The following is a 14519-nucleotide window of genomic DNA, read 5'->3' on the forward strand; positions in this document are numbered from 1 at the left end:
TCGTATTTTCAGAAAGTTTTGGATAGGCTATCCTCTCCCCAAATTTGTCACTAATAAAACACAAAAATAATTTAAAGACAAGGCTTATATTGATATTTTAAGATTTTGTTTGCACCTTGTAAATTAGGTTTTGACGTGGCAGTAAAAAAATTATAATCTATCCAAAATGAAATGTTGTCTTTCATATTTCGTCTGTAACATATTGTCTTTTATAGGCTAATATATATTAGGGCATAAATGTTAATTTGCAGTTTAATATGTTGCTTATCCAAAGACATTTTATTTCAACGTATTCAGTCGATTTTTACTCATCTCAGAAGGCAATATAGATAGTTTCATTCACACACAGACACGCGCGAGCTGTAGTAGCTAAACAACAACACGCGCATGTGCCGTTCATTCATTCAAACACAGAAACGCGCGAGCTGGAGTAAACAACAGCATGTGCCGTTCATTCATTCAAACACAGAAACGTGATTCAAATTTAAACAGTCTTTTGCGGTTTACAGACACCATTTCATATCGCGATTAGAACAAAGCACTTACTGATGATCTGCAGCTGGATCCGTTGTTCGGCTACTCCAGCACGTTTGAGGTAAAATTTCCAGGATTATCACGATATTATTATTCCTCACAGCGAGTGTTTTCCAGCTGTTGTGGGCGTTGACTGGTTTGCATGTGTTGCTCCAGATTATCTGCGTTTGAATAGCGCGCGCTCTCGATGGGCGTGTCACATTAGCGGAGTAATGAGATGCCAGAACGATAATGAGACCGGCTGATTTCTCGCTCTTTATATATAGATTACATAAACAGAGAATATTTCTTTTAGTTTTGAATTAGATAATTTAAAACTACACACTTAAATGATTACAGAGATATATAGCTCATGTCTGAGTGAATAGTATTCGCTGAGTTTTGTTTGAGTTTAGAGAAGTGCTTCAGAAAAAAAGTTCACGGAGACGGAGAGGCAGAAAGCACTCCCTGTTTACTTTCTTTATTTTACAAAAGCACAATGTTTTATTTCGATTGTAAGTGGACACATAAAAAAGTAGACATTTAACAGCTTATTTTTTCATATTTCTTAAGTCTGTATGACCAAAACTGACGGAGTATTTTAGGTCTATTTTGCTGCTATGTAAAAAAAAAACGAGCAAAACGCGCCCGCGCGTTTGCCGACCTCAGGGGGTTAAAACTCTCCTTAATTCTTTCAGGAAAAAAGCCCCAGCGAAAGCCAGGAAACCAAAGGCAGAGAAAGTAGAAACCAGCAGCAAGTCCAGCTGTAAGTACCACACAATTCTCTGCCCATCACAGATCATTTCTTTAGCTTTATCTGCAACATCACCTGCAGATGGTTTAAATGTGCACTGTGCTTGTTAGCTCTTTCTGAGACCAGCCAAGAGCCAGCTCCTAAACCTGTGAAAAAATCGGCTGAAGGAGCCGTTAGGAAACCTGCTGCTGCAAAAAAGACAAGTGCAGCTTCGAAGAGGAAAGCACCAGGTACTAAAATGTTAATGTTTTTTTGAGAATGAATGCAATTCTTTGAAGTTAAATACTTGGTTTCAGTAATAAAATGGCATGCACTTGGTAATACTGAATATCAGCATAGATAATTTTCTTAACCTGTTAAGCTGCAAGCCCACTTTTGAAAAATCCCCAGAAATGACATACCCAAACTGAAACAGATACAGTTCATGAACCCTTTGTACTAAAAGCAAAAGTATGATCTCATTTGAAAGCTGACACCTGGCAGTTTATTGTAAATGTAGAATTAATTATTGTCATAATGACCACCCAATTGGCCAAATGAATGTTTCCTTTATCTGACTCAATTTGATCACAACCTCGAATTAAGGTTGGAATGCCAATTGGTTGTTGGTCATTTGTACAATAGTTTAACTACACATTTGAATATTCTATTTAACTCTTACTTTATAATTGTAGATTTAAAAATCTTGCTTTTCCCCTGTTGTTGTTTAGTTTCACGAAAACAGACACCTGTTATTTTGTCAAGAGATCTCTTATTTATTTTACCATAATATGTAAGATATAGGAGGGAGTGACAATGGACCAAACAAAGGTTTATCTGTCATTGTCATCTCTCCCTATCCTCTTGACAGAGAGGCTCGGTTTTATATGCTACTACCCAAAAAAACTGCATTACCAGAGAAACATATGGCTCCCATTAATGTTGTCAAAAGTCGGTAACCTAAGTTGGTACTAAAAAAATTAAACCTTTACGGTACTAGCTTTTCTTAAGTACTGGTGGTACCGAAGTATCCGGTTCTTGATGCGCTGTCCGAGAGGTGCACAGTTGTGTCCTCTTCATAAAAACACTGAGACATGGCGACCGGCGGTGCTGCTAATGCGGTATACATATGGAAATATTTTGGATTAGGCTAATTTTTATTTTTTTACATATATATTTTTATTTTTTTATTCGGGACAGTGCAGATTAATGAATGATCTTACACTTCTGTACAGACTGTAAATGAGCCAGATTATAGCATAGATGCTAATTTTCATTTGTAGTCCCGGGGCAGGAAGACAACAACAACACAAAAAGATATACAATATACAGTATCAGTCAAAAAACACATTAACACTGTCTGTTGGACCAGAGGATGCATCATAGTGCGCATGCCCACCCAACAGTTCGTTCTCATCACCCGCCGATAGGCTTAAGAGATTCATTCCTCTTCTCAAACTCGTCAGCGAGACCCCACTGAGATCCCAACGATCTGAGTCTCCTCTCGGCCTCGGCACGAGCGGGACCCAAACCGTGGAGCAAAGATGACTGTCCCTCTTCCTTCAAGAAGAAAGGACAGACGAGAACGGAGTGTTCTCATTGAGAATCGCTCACAGTCCACGCACTCTGTCCCCTCGAGAACAGAGTGCGCATGCTCTCACCTAGACAAAGCAAGCAAAGGTAATGAGTGTCACCAGGTGTGAGAAACCTCTCACATGGGTCAGCACACTTCCCGTGTTGCCATAGTTTCGTTTTACTCACCGTGTCATTAAAACAGTCCCTGAAGACGAAAAGAGGATTACATGTTCTCTAGGCGCCCCTTTTATACTTCCTGGACGCGCTAGATAGAGCATGAGAGCATGACGTCAATGCTGACACCGGCCAATACGATTGTCGTGTTTATACAGTGTTTTCAGTCATCAGTCACGCTGAGGCGTTTCCCCTAGCGTTATGACGCAGTGGGAGTTCCCTTTCGAAAGGGAACTATTGTTTATTGTTAAGTCATTTTATCTAATGTTATCTAACAAATGGAATATTATTGTGTTATTAAGTGTTTTTGATACTACAGTTTCCATCTTTGTAACCGTGATAAACACTTAAATTAATGTAAATGTAATCTAAATTATGCTTTGGTAACGAAATTGTACCGAATACTGAAATTTTGGTACCGTGACAACACTAGTTCCCATTAACAATGGAATGTATATACCAGGGACGTCACTAGGCGCTTTTTAGGGGGGCTTCAGCCCCCCGCTTAACTTCTGCCTAGCCCCCCCCCCTAAAAATTTGTGATTAAGTGTAGGCTACACAAATTTGTGTTCGCTTCAGTCTTGTTATAATCATATTCAGTGCATTCTTTATCTTCATTCCGTAGCGGCACCGAGCAGAGCGCACATCAGTAACAGAGGACAGGTTGTGTGTGTGTGTTCATCTGAGCCTCGTTGGTCTGTCACTGCTCATCAATGTCAGAGTATTTGAGATGACCAATCAAATCAAAGTAGGCGGGCTTTATGTTCACAGAAGCTGCTGAGCACGAATTTTAACAGAGCGACTAGACGCTTCAGTTTACGGTCAAGTGCGAAATAAGATGCAAGTTGCTAAACTAAACATTTCATATTTGACTTTTTTTTTAGGTCATAAATGTTAAACAAATGACAAAAATAATCAGGGAGATCACGTGACCCACCGGTAGCAATGGCTGTGTAGTTCGACTGCTCCCTGACTCGGTATCCTTAATCTATTTATTCTCAGTAAAACTATCAACGCCTGGTTAGTTTTGATCGCTTTGATAACGGTGCAACAAATGAAGATGGCAAAACGTCAATTATCGTTGGCTTCCTCGGAGAAAAAGCGAGTTAAAGACCTCAGTTGTGCTCCTGAGGGGGAACTTCGTGCCATTGTTGCTGAAGAGTTAAAGAGGCACCTTAGCTTCGTCAGGGAACTGTTTAAGGAAGAATTCGCCCCGATCGCGGATAGACTTGGAGTCCTGGAAGAGGACGTTCGGCTGATAAGAAATAACTTTGACAACATGCAGGCAGCTCTTCGTAATGCAAAAAAAGACAACGTAGAGGTTAAGCTAGCAGTCGACTCCCTTCAGGAAAAGTTGGCGAGAGTTGAAGACAAAAGCCGTCAGTCCAATATTCGTCTAGTGGGACTAAAAGAGGGTGTAGAATGAGATGACCCTCTGCGATTTATACAGAATAATCTTCCTAAATGGATTCCCTCTCTGGCTGGCAAGGTACTGGAGATTGAAAGAGCTCACCGTATCTACAGTGGTGAGCACGGGAAATCTACCCCTCGTACGTTCATCTTTAAGATGCTGCGGTATCAAGATCGGAATGCGATCCTAAATGGAGCCCGTGCTGCCGGACAAATTCTTCACAATGGATCTCCACTGCTTTTCTTCCCAGACTACAGCACTCACACTGCGTCTAAGAGGAGAGCGATGGCATTGGCGAGGAAGAAGCTAACTCAGTTGGGAATTACGTCTTTTTTGCTCTATCCCGCGGTAGTGAAAGTTACTCACCGAGGGAAGATCTCACTTCTTGAGACACCGGCGGAGGTTGAAAAGTTCATCCTCAATTCGCCTTTGGCTAAGCCACACCCTAGAATGTAGATTGACCAATCACAGCGCAGCCAAGAACGAGCTCCGACAGAGGTCCGACACTTTTTCACAGCGCTCCATTGACTTTAATGCAGGCGTCTCATATTTTTGGTCTCGGCAGGCTATTACCGTCGTAGTTTTATCAGAAATATGGTTAAACGTTGTGCCTGAGGCATTTGTAACACAGATACGCGTTTCCCAAAGAGATTGGAGGGGGTGTCCGTTTTTTTTCCCTTCCCAAAACCGAAGTCAAAACTGTGTACCCTAATTAATGAAGAATCAAGGTGCTAGCAAGCAAGCTTAGCGATAGTTTAGATATCACGTAAGTCAGGATTTTATGACTAACGTTAGCGGCTGGATGTTAGCTAACTTTATTCAAGATACAAACACCTAACGTTAACGTTAGGTGTTTGTAACGTTATCTTGAATAACAAAGTATCTTGAATAACAAAGTTAGCTAAAACAAACAGCATAAAACTGTCTAACAAGTATAACTTCACAGTAAGGTTAAAAGCAAATTTTACCTTATAGCACACAAAAGTGTGCTTGTTGATCCTTGAGGGGTTTAGCTGACTGTGAGGACGTCCACAGAGTTTAATCCAAAGACGACACTTGTCAGGATTGATTTTATTGCATCCGAAAATGACCGGGTCAGGTGTTGACGGACAAGCCGGACTGCTAGTTGGCCGCGTATCCAAAGACTGTTAAGTTAAGGGCAGGTAGAAGAGTGTGTTTTAACTCTTTTCTTACTGCCCGTTCTTTTACTGTTCTTGTTTGTGTTTTTTTTGTTCCATGCCCGAGTCTGCCCTCGTAAATTTAATTTGTTTTATGCATATATTTATATGCATAATATTGGTATGTATATTGCGTATTCTTTTGATTGCCGCTCGCTATCTTTCCTGGGGACTATATATTTGGTCCTCCTGCCTTGTTCTGGTTGGTCTCCATATTGCTGTTACTCAATAACTTATGGCTATAAATATATTATCATGGAACGTTAATGGGTTAAATAGCCCCATCAAGCAAACCAAATGCTTAGATTATCTAAGATGTAAAAAGGTCTCTTTTGCCCTTATACAAGAGTCTCACTTGAAGTCAGCTGACGTGCATCGCTTTCAAAATAGATACTTTAAAATGATTTCCTCCTCTTCGGCCGTCAATAAATCTAAAGGGGTGCTGATATTGTCTAGGTGTTCAATAAAATTTTCAATTATACGTTCTGGTGGGGATAAAGAAGGCCGAATCACTTATGTTGTTGGTTCTCTAAATAATACTAAATACGCTTTTGTGTCTGTATATGCACCCAACGAGGGTGATCCCTTATTTTTTCAAGAATTATTACATTTAGTTGTGAGTTTGGAGGACTGTCTCGTGGTGTTAGGGGGCGATTTTAATGCTGTGTTGGATCCTCAGCTAGATAGATCTCATGCTTCTAAGGCTGATGCAAGGATTTCTGGATGTTTTAACTCATTTTTGCGACATTCTAATACAGGGGTTCTCAAAGTTTTGATAGGTGAGGGCCAATTTAGGAACCCAACATTGAACTGAGGGCCGCCAAAGGGGCGGGGGAGAAAAAGAAAGAAAAACTGAAGAGAAAATCCCATTTGAAATAATTTTAATGACCAGGTTGCATATCTACAGTTTAAATTTACTGCAATAAACACATTTTAATTTATAACTGAGGCTAAACCTGGCAAAACTTGTGAAAATCTTGAGAAAAATTGCAATTCAAACAAAATCCCTAGTGTTCTCTACCCTCAACAGACAAATTTTGGATATAACAGTCCTGTGTGCAGTCCATTTCAAGTACGAGAGAGAGAGAGCGCAGAGAGAGAGAGAGCGCAGAGAGAGAGAGAGCGCAGAGAGAGAGAGAGCGCAGAGAGAGAGAGAGCGCAGAGAGAGAGAGAGCGCAGAGAGAGAGCGCAGAGAGACAGACAGAGAGACAGACAGACAGACAGAGAGAGAGAGAGAGAGAGAGAGAGAGAGAGAGAGAGACAGACAGAGAGAGAGAGAGAAACTTTTAAAATAGAAGCTTACCAAACAAGTCATCATCATCATGCATATCATCATATCATTGCCTGTCATACGCGCGTCTTTGCATTGACTTAACATTGAAATGACTCGCGCCTGACGCGCTATTCGCGTCCGGTGTGTGGGTGCAGTCAGTCGCGGTTCCATAGATTTGCGCAAATGTTTTGCCCTATTATTAGCCTATCTATCTATTTTAATCCGTAATTGAAAAATGAACGGTTGTTGTCTTTTTGAAACGAAACACTTCTCAAAACGTCTTTTTGAACACCAAAATTTTAATTTGAAACACCAACTGTTGCGCAAAAAAAGTAAATATCGACGAATTTTCAGATTTTTGTTTATGACTTTTTGACACTTTTTTAAACATTGTTGTATTTTATTTGACAAAAGCACAACGTTTTATTGTTATTATGAGTTCACATAAATAAAAGTAGTTGCGAATAATGTATTATTATTTTATGTATGATCAGAAATTAGATAAAAAAATTAAGGTAATGGAAACGAGGCTATTAATAAGCTTGTCATTAAATCACACTGAATATTGATTACTTGGTCAACATACCCTTTTAAATTGCAATGGGATTTGAATTGCAATGGGATTTGTGGTGCTCTTTTCGGTTGGCCACGATTCCTCTGATGTTCCTCTGTTGCAATTACCTTCTTGCAGATCAGGCAAACGACTTTATCTGACCCGTGAGGTTCGACAAAGTAATCGTTTGTCCATTTATCTTGAAACTGCCTTTTCTCCTCGCTAACATGACGAGCGCTCCAGGCTCCCGCCCTGGCTCTCGCTCCATCATATCCATCTAACGTTACAGACAACCGTTCCGTTGATGCCTTCTGGGAGTGAGAGGTCAAGTGCGATCGGTCGTAATTACCGCTTATGCCTATAGATGCCGCTAAACACCACTAAACGAAAAAATATTTTTTCAAAGCAATGTACAGTTTTAACAGTTTTACAAATGTTATCAGATGTTATCGCGGGCCGCCAGAAATGCGGGCCGCACTTTGAGAACCAATGTTCTAATATATGTGATGTCTGGCGTTTACAAAATGATGGTTCCAGGGATTATACATTCTTTTCAGCTCGTCACAAGAGCTATACAAGGATTGACTATTTACTTATGTCTCCCTCTCTAATTCCTTATATTAATAAAGTTGATATTCTGCCACTTCTTTTATCTGATCATTCCCCAATAATTACTACTTTAACCTCTGTATCATTGGGCTCCAGACACAATCGCTGGAGATTTAATATTTCCTTGTTACAGGACTGTACATTTGTGGCTCTTTGAAGGAATTTGTACAGATTAACAGGGATTCAGCTTCTAACCATCAAGTATTATGGGAAACCACTAAATGTTTTATTAGGGGTAAGTGTATAAGTTTTTCATCCTTCAGTAAAAAGTGTAGAGAGAGCCATAAAATCGAATTAGAAAAACAAATTGATATACTAGAGAAGGAATTAAAAGGTACATTTTCTGAGATCAAAGCCAAAGAAGTAAACGTCCTTAAATCAGAATTAAAATCTATATATTTGCATAGAGCTGAATTTTTCATACACCGCACTAGACTTATTATTTCAATGGAGAACGCCCCTCTAAGCTTTTGGCTTTGAGGTTGAAGGATGGTGAATCTAAGGCCAGCATATGTGCTATTAGGCATGAGGGTTCAGTATATACTCAACCTAAGGATGTAAATAAAGTATTTGAATCCTATTATCAACATTTGTACACTTCAGAATCCAGCACTGACCCAGCAAATTTTGTTTTATTCCTTAAGCTTTTAAATCTTCCCAAATTAAATTATTCTCAGCGCGATATATTGGACAGCCCTTTGACAATTGAAGAACTGAAATCTGCCCTGGACTCCATGAGATGGGATTCCCCCTGAGTTATTGAAGGCATTATGGGACATAGTGGCTCCCTTGATACTTAATTCTTTTAATTTTGCTTTAGAAAAAAGTGCTCTGCACAGGGACCAAAACACAGCTTTAATAACTTTGCTTTTGAAGAAAGGGAAGGATTCTCTTGAGTGCTCTAGCTATAGGCCAATTAGCCTTCTATCCACAGATTCAAAGCTGTTGGCAAAAGTCTTGGCCTTAAAGGGATAGTTCAGGATTTTAGACATGAATCTCTATAGCTTCCCCATAAGCAGTGTGGTGCATTGACCATGGCTTACCCCCGACAGCGTCCTGTGAGCCGAGCTCCGGTCCAGTTTTGGTCAAGATGAAATTAGTCCGGCAAGTTTGCTGGGGTCACGGCAATAAAGCTGTTTTCTTCTCAAATCAATATGTGTTCAAAAGAGTGATATATTTGCGTCACTAAAACGTTGTCTATGGAGAGGTCAGACCTCGTAATGGCTTGGCACTATTTTCTCCCCCGTCATATCACTGCGCGCTGCCGCTACCTACAGCCAGCTGCGAGCTGCGCAGGCGCACACCACTTTTTCAGTTGTTCGGCAGTGTTTACGTGCTCAGAACAGCTACACGAACGAGCTAACATAGCTACTCACCAAGAGCGATCAGTTTGTACAAGCTCCAGCTTCAACTTGTTCAACTTCTCTGTCCATCCTCTCTCTTTCTGTCCTTTCTAACTCCATCTGGCGTAACTCGTCATCTGTGTATTCAGGTTCGTAAAGATATCCTTTTGGCTGTGTGTCGAAGTCAATGTTGTCATCGTCGCTGCTGTAGTCAGACATGTTATCGTTCTCTTTACGAGCTGTAAACAAAGTGACACGTGCGCAGCTCGCAGCTGGCTGTAGGTAGCGGCAGCGCGCAGTGATATGACGGGGAAGAAAATAGTGCCAAGCCATTACGAGGTCTGACCTCTCCATAGACAGCGGTTTTGTGCTGCAAATATATCACTCTTTTGAACACATATTGATTTGAGAAGAAAAAAGCTTTATTGCCGTGACCCCAGCAAACTTGCCGGACTAATTTCATCTTGACCAAAACTGGACCGGAGCTCGGCTCACAGGACGCTGTCGGGGGTAAGTCATGGTCAATGCACCACACTGCTTATGGGGAAGCTATAGAGATTCATGTCTAAAATCCTGAACTATCCCTTTAAGATTGGACCAGTGTGTAGGAGACTTGATCAAATATGATCAGTCAGGTTTTCTAAGGGGGAGATTTGCTGCGGACAATATACGCAAGCTTCTTCATATTATTCAACAAACAGACTCCTATACAGCTTCCTCTGCAGTCCTTTCTCTGGATGCAGAGAAAGCATTCGACAGAATTGAGTGGAATTTTTTGTGGTCAGTCCTGGAGTGTTTTGTGTTTGGTTCTTTTTTTGTTCAAGCTGTCAAAACTATCTATTTTGATTGTTCAGCCAGAGTTCTTACTGGTCTTCATATTTCTCCCTCCTTCTGTCTTGGCAGAGGTACTCGCCAAGGATGTCCCCTATCACCCTTGCGTTTTAATTTATCATTAGAGCCTTTGGCCCAAGCGATTAGACAATGCTCTGCAATAGTCCCTATAAGCTGTATGAATACTTCTCATAAGATTTCATTCTATGCTGACCAGTGTTGGTCAAGTTACTTGGAAATAGTAATTAGTTACTGATTACTGATTACTTCTCCAAGAAAGTAATCCAGTTACTTTACTGATTACTTATTTTCAAAAGTAATTAGTTACTTTACTAGTTACTTTACTAGTTACTTTACTTCAAAAACATGATGCACGACCTGAATACGCTATAAAAGCAGACCTTTCAGCCTAATTATATTCTTTCTGCATATTCCACCATCTAAAATTGAATCAAATTAAACATTCTCTTTTTTAAAACTTGTTTAATTAGTTTCAATATTTTAACTTTATGCACATTGCATCAACCAAAAAATTTAATTAAATGCAACTGTCTCATACTTGAAGAAAAATGTTGAACTTTTAACCAATTTCTGCAGAGTCCACCATATTTTAACGAAATACACAAAGTCCTTCTTCTGTTAACTTATATTTCTGCATATTCCAGCATATAAAATGCAAATATTTTTTTGTAAAATCATCTATTCGAATAGATTCAAATAAAATACAGCAATAAAATAATTAAAATGAAAGTCTCTCAGACGTAGAAAGCCTTTCTTTAAAGTGAATTTCGTTTTGTATAAATTGTATCTTAATTTTAATAAATATTGCATCAACCAATTGCATGTATTTAATAAATAAAAAGCAAATATAGCAGACAATATAATAACCGTGACATTGAGGCGGTAGCGCGCCGCGTTCACTTGCATTACATTGTTAAAAGCCTTTCTTTAAAGTGAATTTCGTTTTGAATAAATTCAATTATTTTTGTATCTTATTTTAATAAATGTTTCATCAACCATTTGCATGTATTTAACAAATACAAGGCAAATATAGCAGACAATAACCGTGACATGGAGGAGCCGGCGCGCCGCGTTCACTTTCACTTTCATTGTTAACTAGAGCGCGCACCTCATAAATGAATGAAACTCAGCGTAGGCCGATGTCTCATGATACATTAGCATTAAATATCTTTGCTGCATCCTTTCTAGAACAGACAAAGGCTTTCTCGCGGCTCGCATCAGCATTTACGGATGATGAGTTTTGTGATGCGGTTGCGGATGAAATAAATAATACCCCATTCGCGCAGCTCTATCGATAACAACATTGAACACTAGGCTACACAAATAGTATTTTTTTTATTTTATTTAGGCGATTAATTTTCCATAGTGACATAGGAGGTGCCAGATCCAATAAAAAAGGTTCCGTATCCAACGTCGGGCGTGTTCCGGCTCAAATTAAGCCACGACTCACGAGACAGTCTAACGAAACAAAATCACAGTAACGCAGTAACGCAGCCTCCTTACGGGAAAGTAACAGTAATCTAATTACTGTTTTTGCAATTGTAATCCCTTACTTTACTCGTTACTTGAAAAAAGTAATGGGATTACAGTAACGCGTTACTTCTAACGCGTTACTGCCCATCACTGATGCTGACGACATTCTTTTGTATCTATCAAATATCACAGACTCGGTTAAAGAATGCTTAAAATTGTTTGATACATTTGGTAAACTGTCCGGTTATAAAATTAACTGGAGCAAATCAGTACTTTTGCCCCTTAACTTAGCTGCTATATCAGAGATTCAGGCCTTACCCCCCATGATTCCAGTCAGCGACCAGTTTAATTATCTTGGGATTAGTTTTTTCTTCATTATCTCACATTTCTAAGTGGAACTACCAGACCCTTCTTGATAAGATTTTGAGTAATCTCTTGTGTTTGTCTCCACTCTGTTTGGCTCTTCATGGTAGGATGGCCACTATTAAGATGAATATACTTCCGAGGCTGAGCTTTTTATTTTCAACTTTACCTCTGGCACCTCCTATTGGTTACTTTAAAGGTGCCCTAGAATGTGAAATTGAATTTAACTTGCCATAGTTAAATAACAATAGTTAAGTACATGGACATGACATACAGTGAGTTTCAAACACCATTGTTTTCTCCTTCTTGTTTAAATCTCGTTTTTGAAAAACACCCCTGAAAAACGGGCGAATCTCCACATAACACCTACTGTGACGTAACCGATGGGATGTACGCCTCCAAAATTTGCATAAGCCAAGCCCTTTCAGAGATACGGTGCTACACAGAACTGTGCTGCGCAGGTGAAGCACACACGCACACAGACACACACACACGCACGCACGAACGAACGAACGAACGCACATACACACACAAACGCACACACGTGACTGTTAAGTTCGTACTGAAAATAATGAATAAACTTACCACTCCGAAACGTTCATTTGCATTCTACAAACAACCGCTTGTTTCTCAAACTCTGCATCGTCGTCTGAAACCGGCTCAAACATATACGGTTGTACACCGAGTCTCTCCATTTGCACGTCGGACCTGTTTGCTGTGACTCTCTGAGCTCTTGTAATGAGCCCGCAGTGAAAGAGCCAATCAGAGCAGAACTCCTCATTACTATTCATGACCCTTCCAAATAAGGTAAAAACAGACCATTCATTCTAGGGCCAATTTATAGGGTTGGAAATTGACCTGTAACACCTTTTCTGGACATTTTAAATGGCTTTTTAAGCCACATACCCTCTATGTAGATATCAGGGACATAATTAAAATATTATTTCAACACATTCTAGGGCACCTTTAAAGAGCTTCGTACAGCAGTAACAAAATTCTTATGGCCTAGAATTTGTCTCAAATCTATGCACAGGCTAAAACCTCATGGAGACTTATTGCTGCCAGATTTTTGGTCCTATTACTTAGCATACCAAATAAGACCACTTAGGACTTGGATTGATGTTGATTCCCCTGTGCCATGGCGGGCCATAGAAACTAATAGTATTCACCCTTTGCGGCTACAGGATTTACCTTTTACTGGAATACCTAAGAATGTTTTGGAAAAGTTTGGTCCAATTATATGTCATTCTATTAACACCTGGGCCCGGTTTTTCAAAAGGTTTAATCCGGATAAAATTGATCCGGATTTAGTAATCCTTTTTTTTGCGATCCGTGATCACGTAATCCAGTTTACTTTTGAGCCAGTTTTTTAAAGCAACATCGGATTGGATCAATCTGATCCGGATAGGAACTTTTCAGGATCACCAAATCGGGATAACCAGTGCTCAAACAGGATAGGAAATCACAAGGTAGAACTATAGATATGTAAAGAGCAACAAGTAGAATAGCCAGTGTGGGGTCAATATAAGTTTATTTTTATTTGAAATGAAAACACACACACAAAAAAAAACACCCCATCCTCTTCCAGCAGTCCGCTTATCTGAGACCTACAACACAAACACTGTACATTGAGGATATTTATAACAAGTTTCAAATATAGATGTATTGAATTAAAAAAAAGACTTAATGGAGTTCTTAAGAGGTTGCTTTGCATGCCTACCTGAGAGCGGAACCAAAGCATGCGACACAACCCTTGCCTGTATTGTCCTGCACAACATCGCTAAGCGCAATGTCCCTCTCTGTGCTGACAATGATGCACCTGAGCCCCTTGGAGACCCTAACCAACCTCCTGCATTCTGCCAGAACGAGCAAACAGGATGTGCAACAAGGGATGCAATAGTTAGACACTATTTTTGACAATAAAATGTATTGTTTTTGGTATATTTTGACAGCTGTTTGGGGGATTATTTTATGAGGCCAAACTCTTTCTACTTTGCTGGCCTATACAGAAAGGCTGAATACGTTAAAGCCTACCTAATCACTGTAGCCTGACGGATGAACAAATAAAATTAAAACCTTATGAATAAATAGGATATCTTGTAAGATACTGCATGATCCAAATATAGTATTATTTGATACATTTTTAAAGTTTTCATTACATTTTGGGCATGAAATCCACGCTGAATCCACCCTTCTGATGGGATCAGTTTAATCCAGATTTTTTGGATCAAAGTGATCCAAATCCTACAAAAAAGTTCTGAAAACCCCAAACTAAAGGTTTGATCCGGATCAAAACCAAGATTGGATTACGTGATCTAATCCGATTATGTAATCCGTTTTTTCTTTTGAAAAACCCATTTTCAAGATTTGATCCAATGCGTTATCCAAAATCCTAGTGGATTACTTTTGAAAAACCGGGCCCTGGATATTGGCAGAAAAGATCATGAGAGCTTCAGATTCATACTGTGA

General features: G+C 39.6%; 1 protein-coding gene across 3 annotated transcripts in view; it reads left to right on the top strand.

The window, feature by feature from the left end:
* Positions 1-14519, top strand: part of LOC306996503 (DNA topoisomerase 2-alpha-like) — a 202589-nt gene that overhangs the window by 61060 nt on the left and 127010 nt on the right. For all 3 annotated transcript variants that reach the window (XM_079609054.1, XM_079609056.1, XM_079609055.1), the window contains 2 exons: positions 1212-1279; positions 1378-1497. In XM_079609054.1, coding sequence (XP_079465180.1) covers positions 1212-1279; positions 1378-1497 — 188 coding nt within the window. The remainder of the gene's footprint in view (positions 1-1211; positions 1280-1377; positions 1498-14519) is intronic.

The sequence above is a fragment of the Phoxinus phoxinus genome (genome assembly GCF_949152265.1).
Source record: "Phoxinus phoxinus genome assembly, chromosome: 4".
NCBI lineage: Eukaryota > Metazoa > Chordata > Actinopteri > Cypriniformes > Leuciscidae > Phoxinus > Phoxinus phoxinus.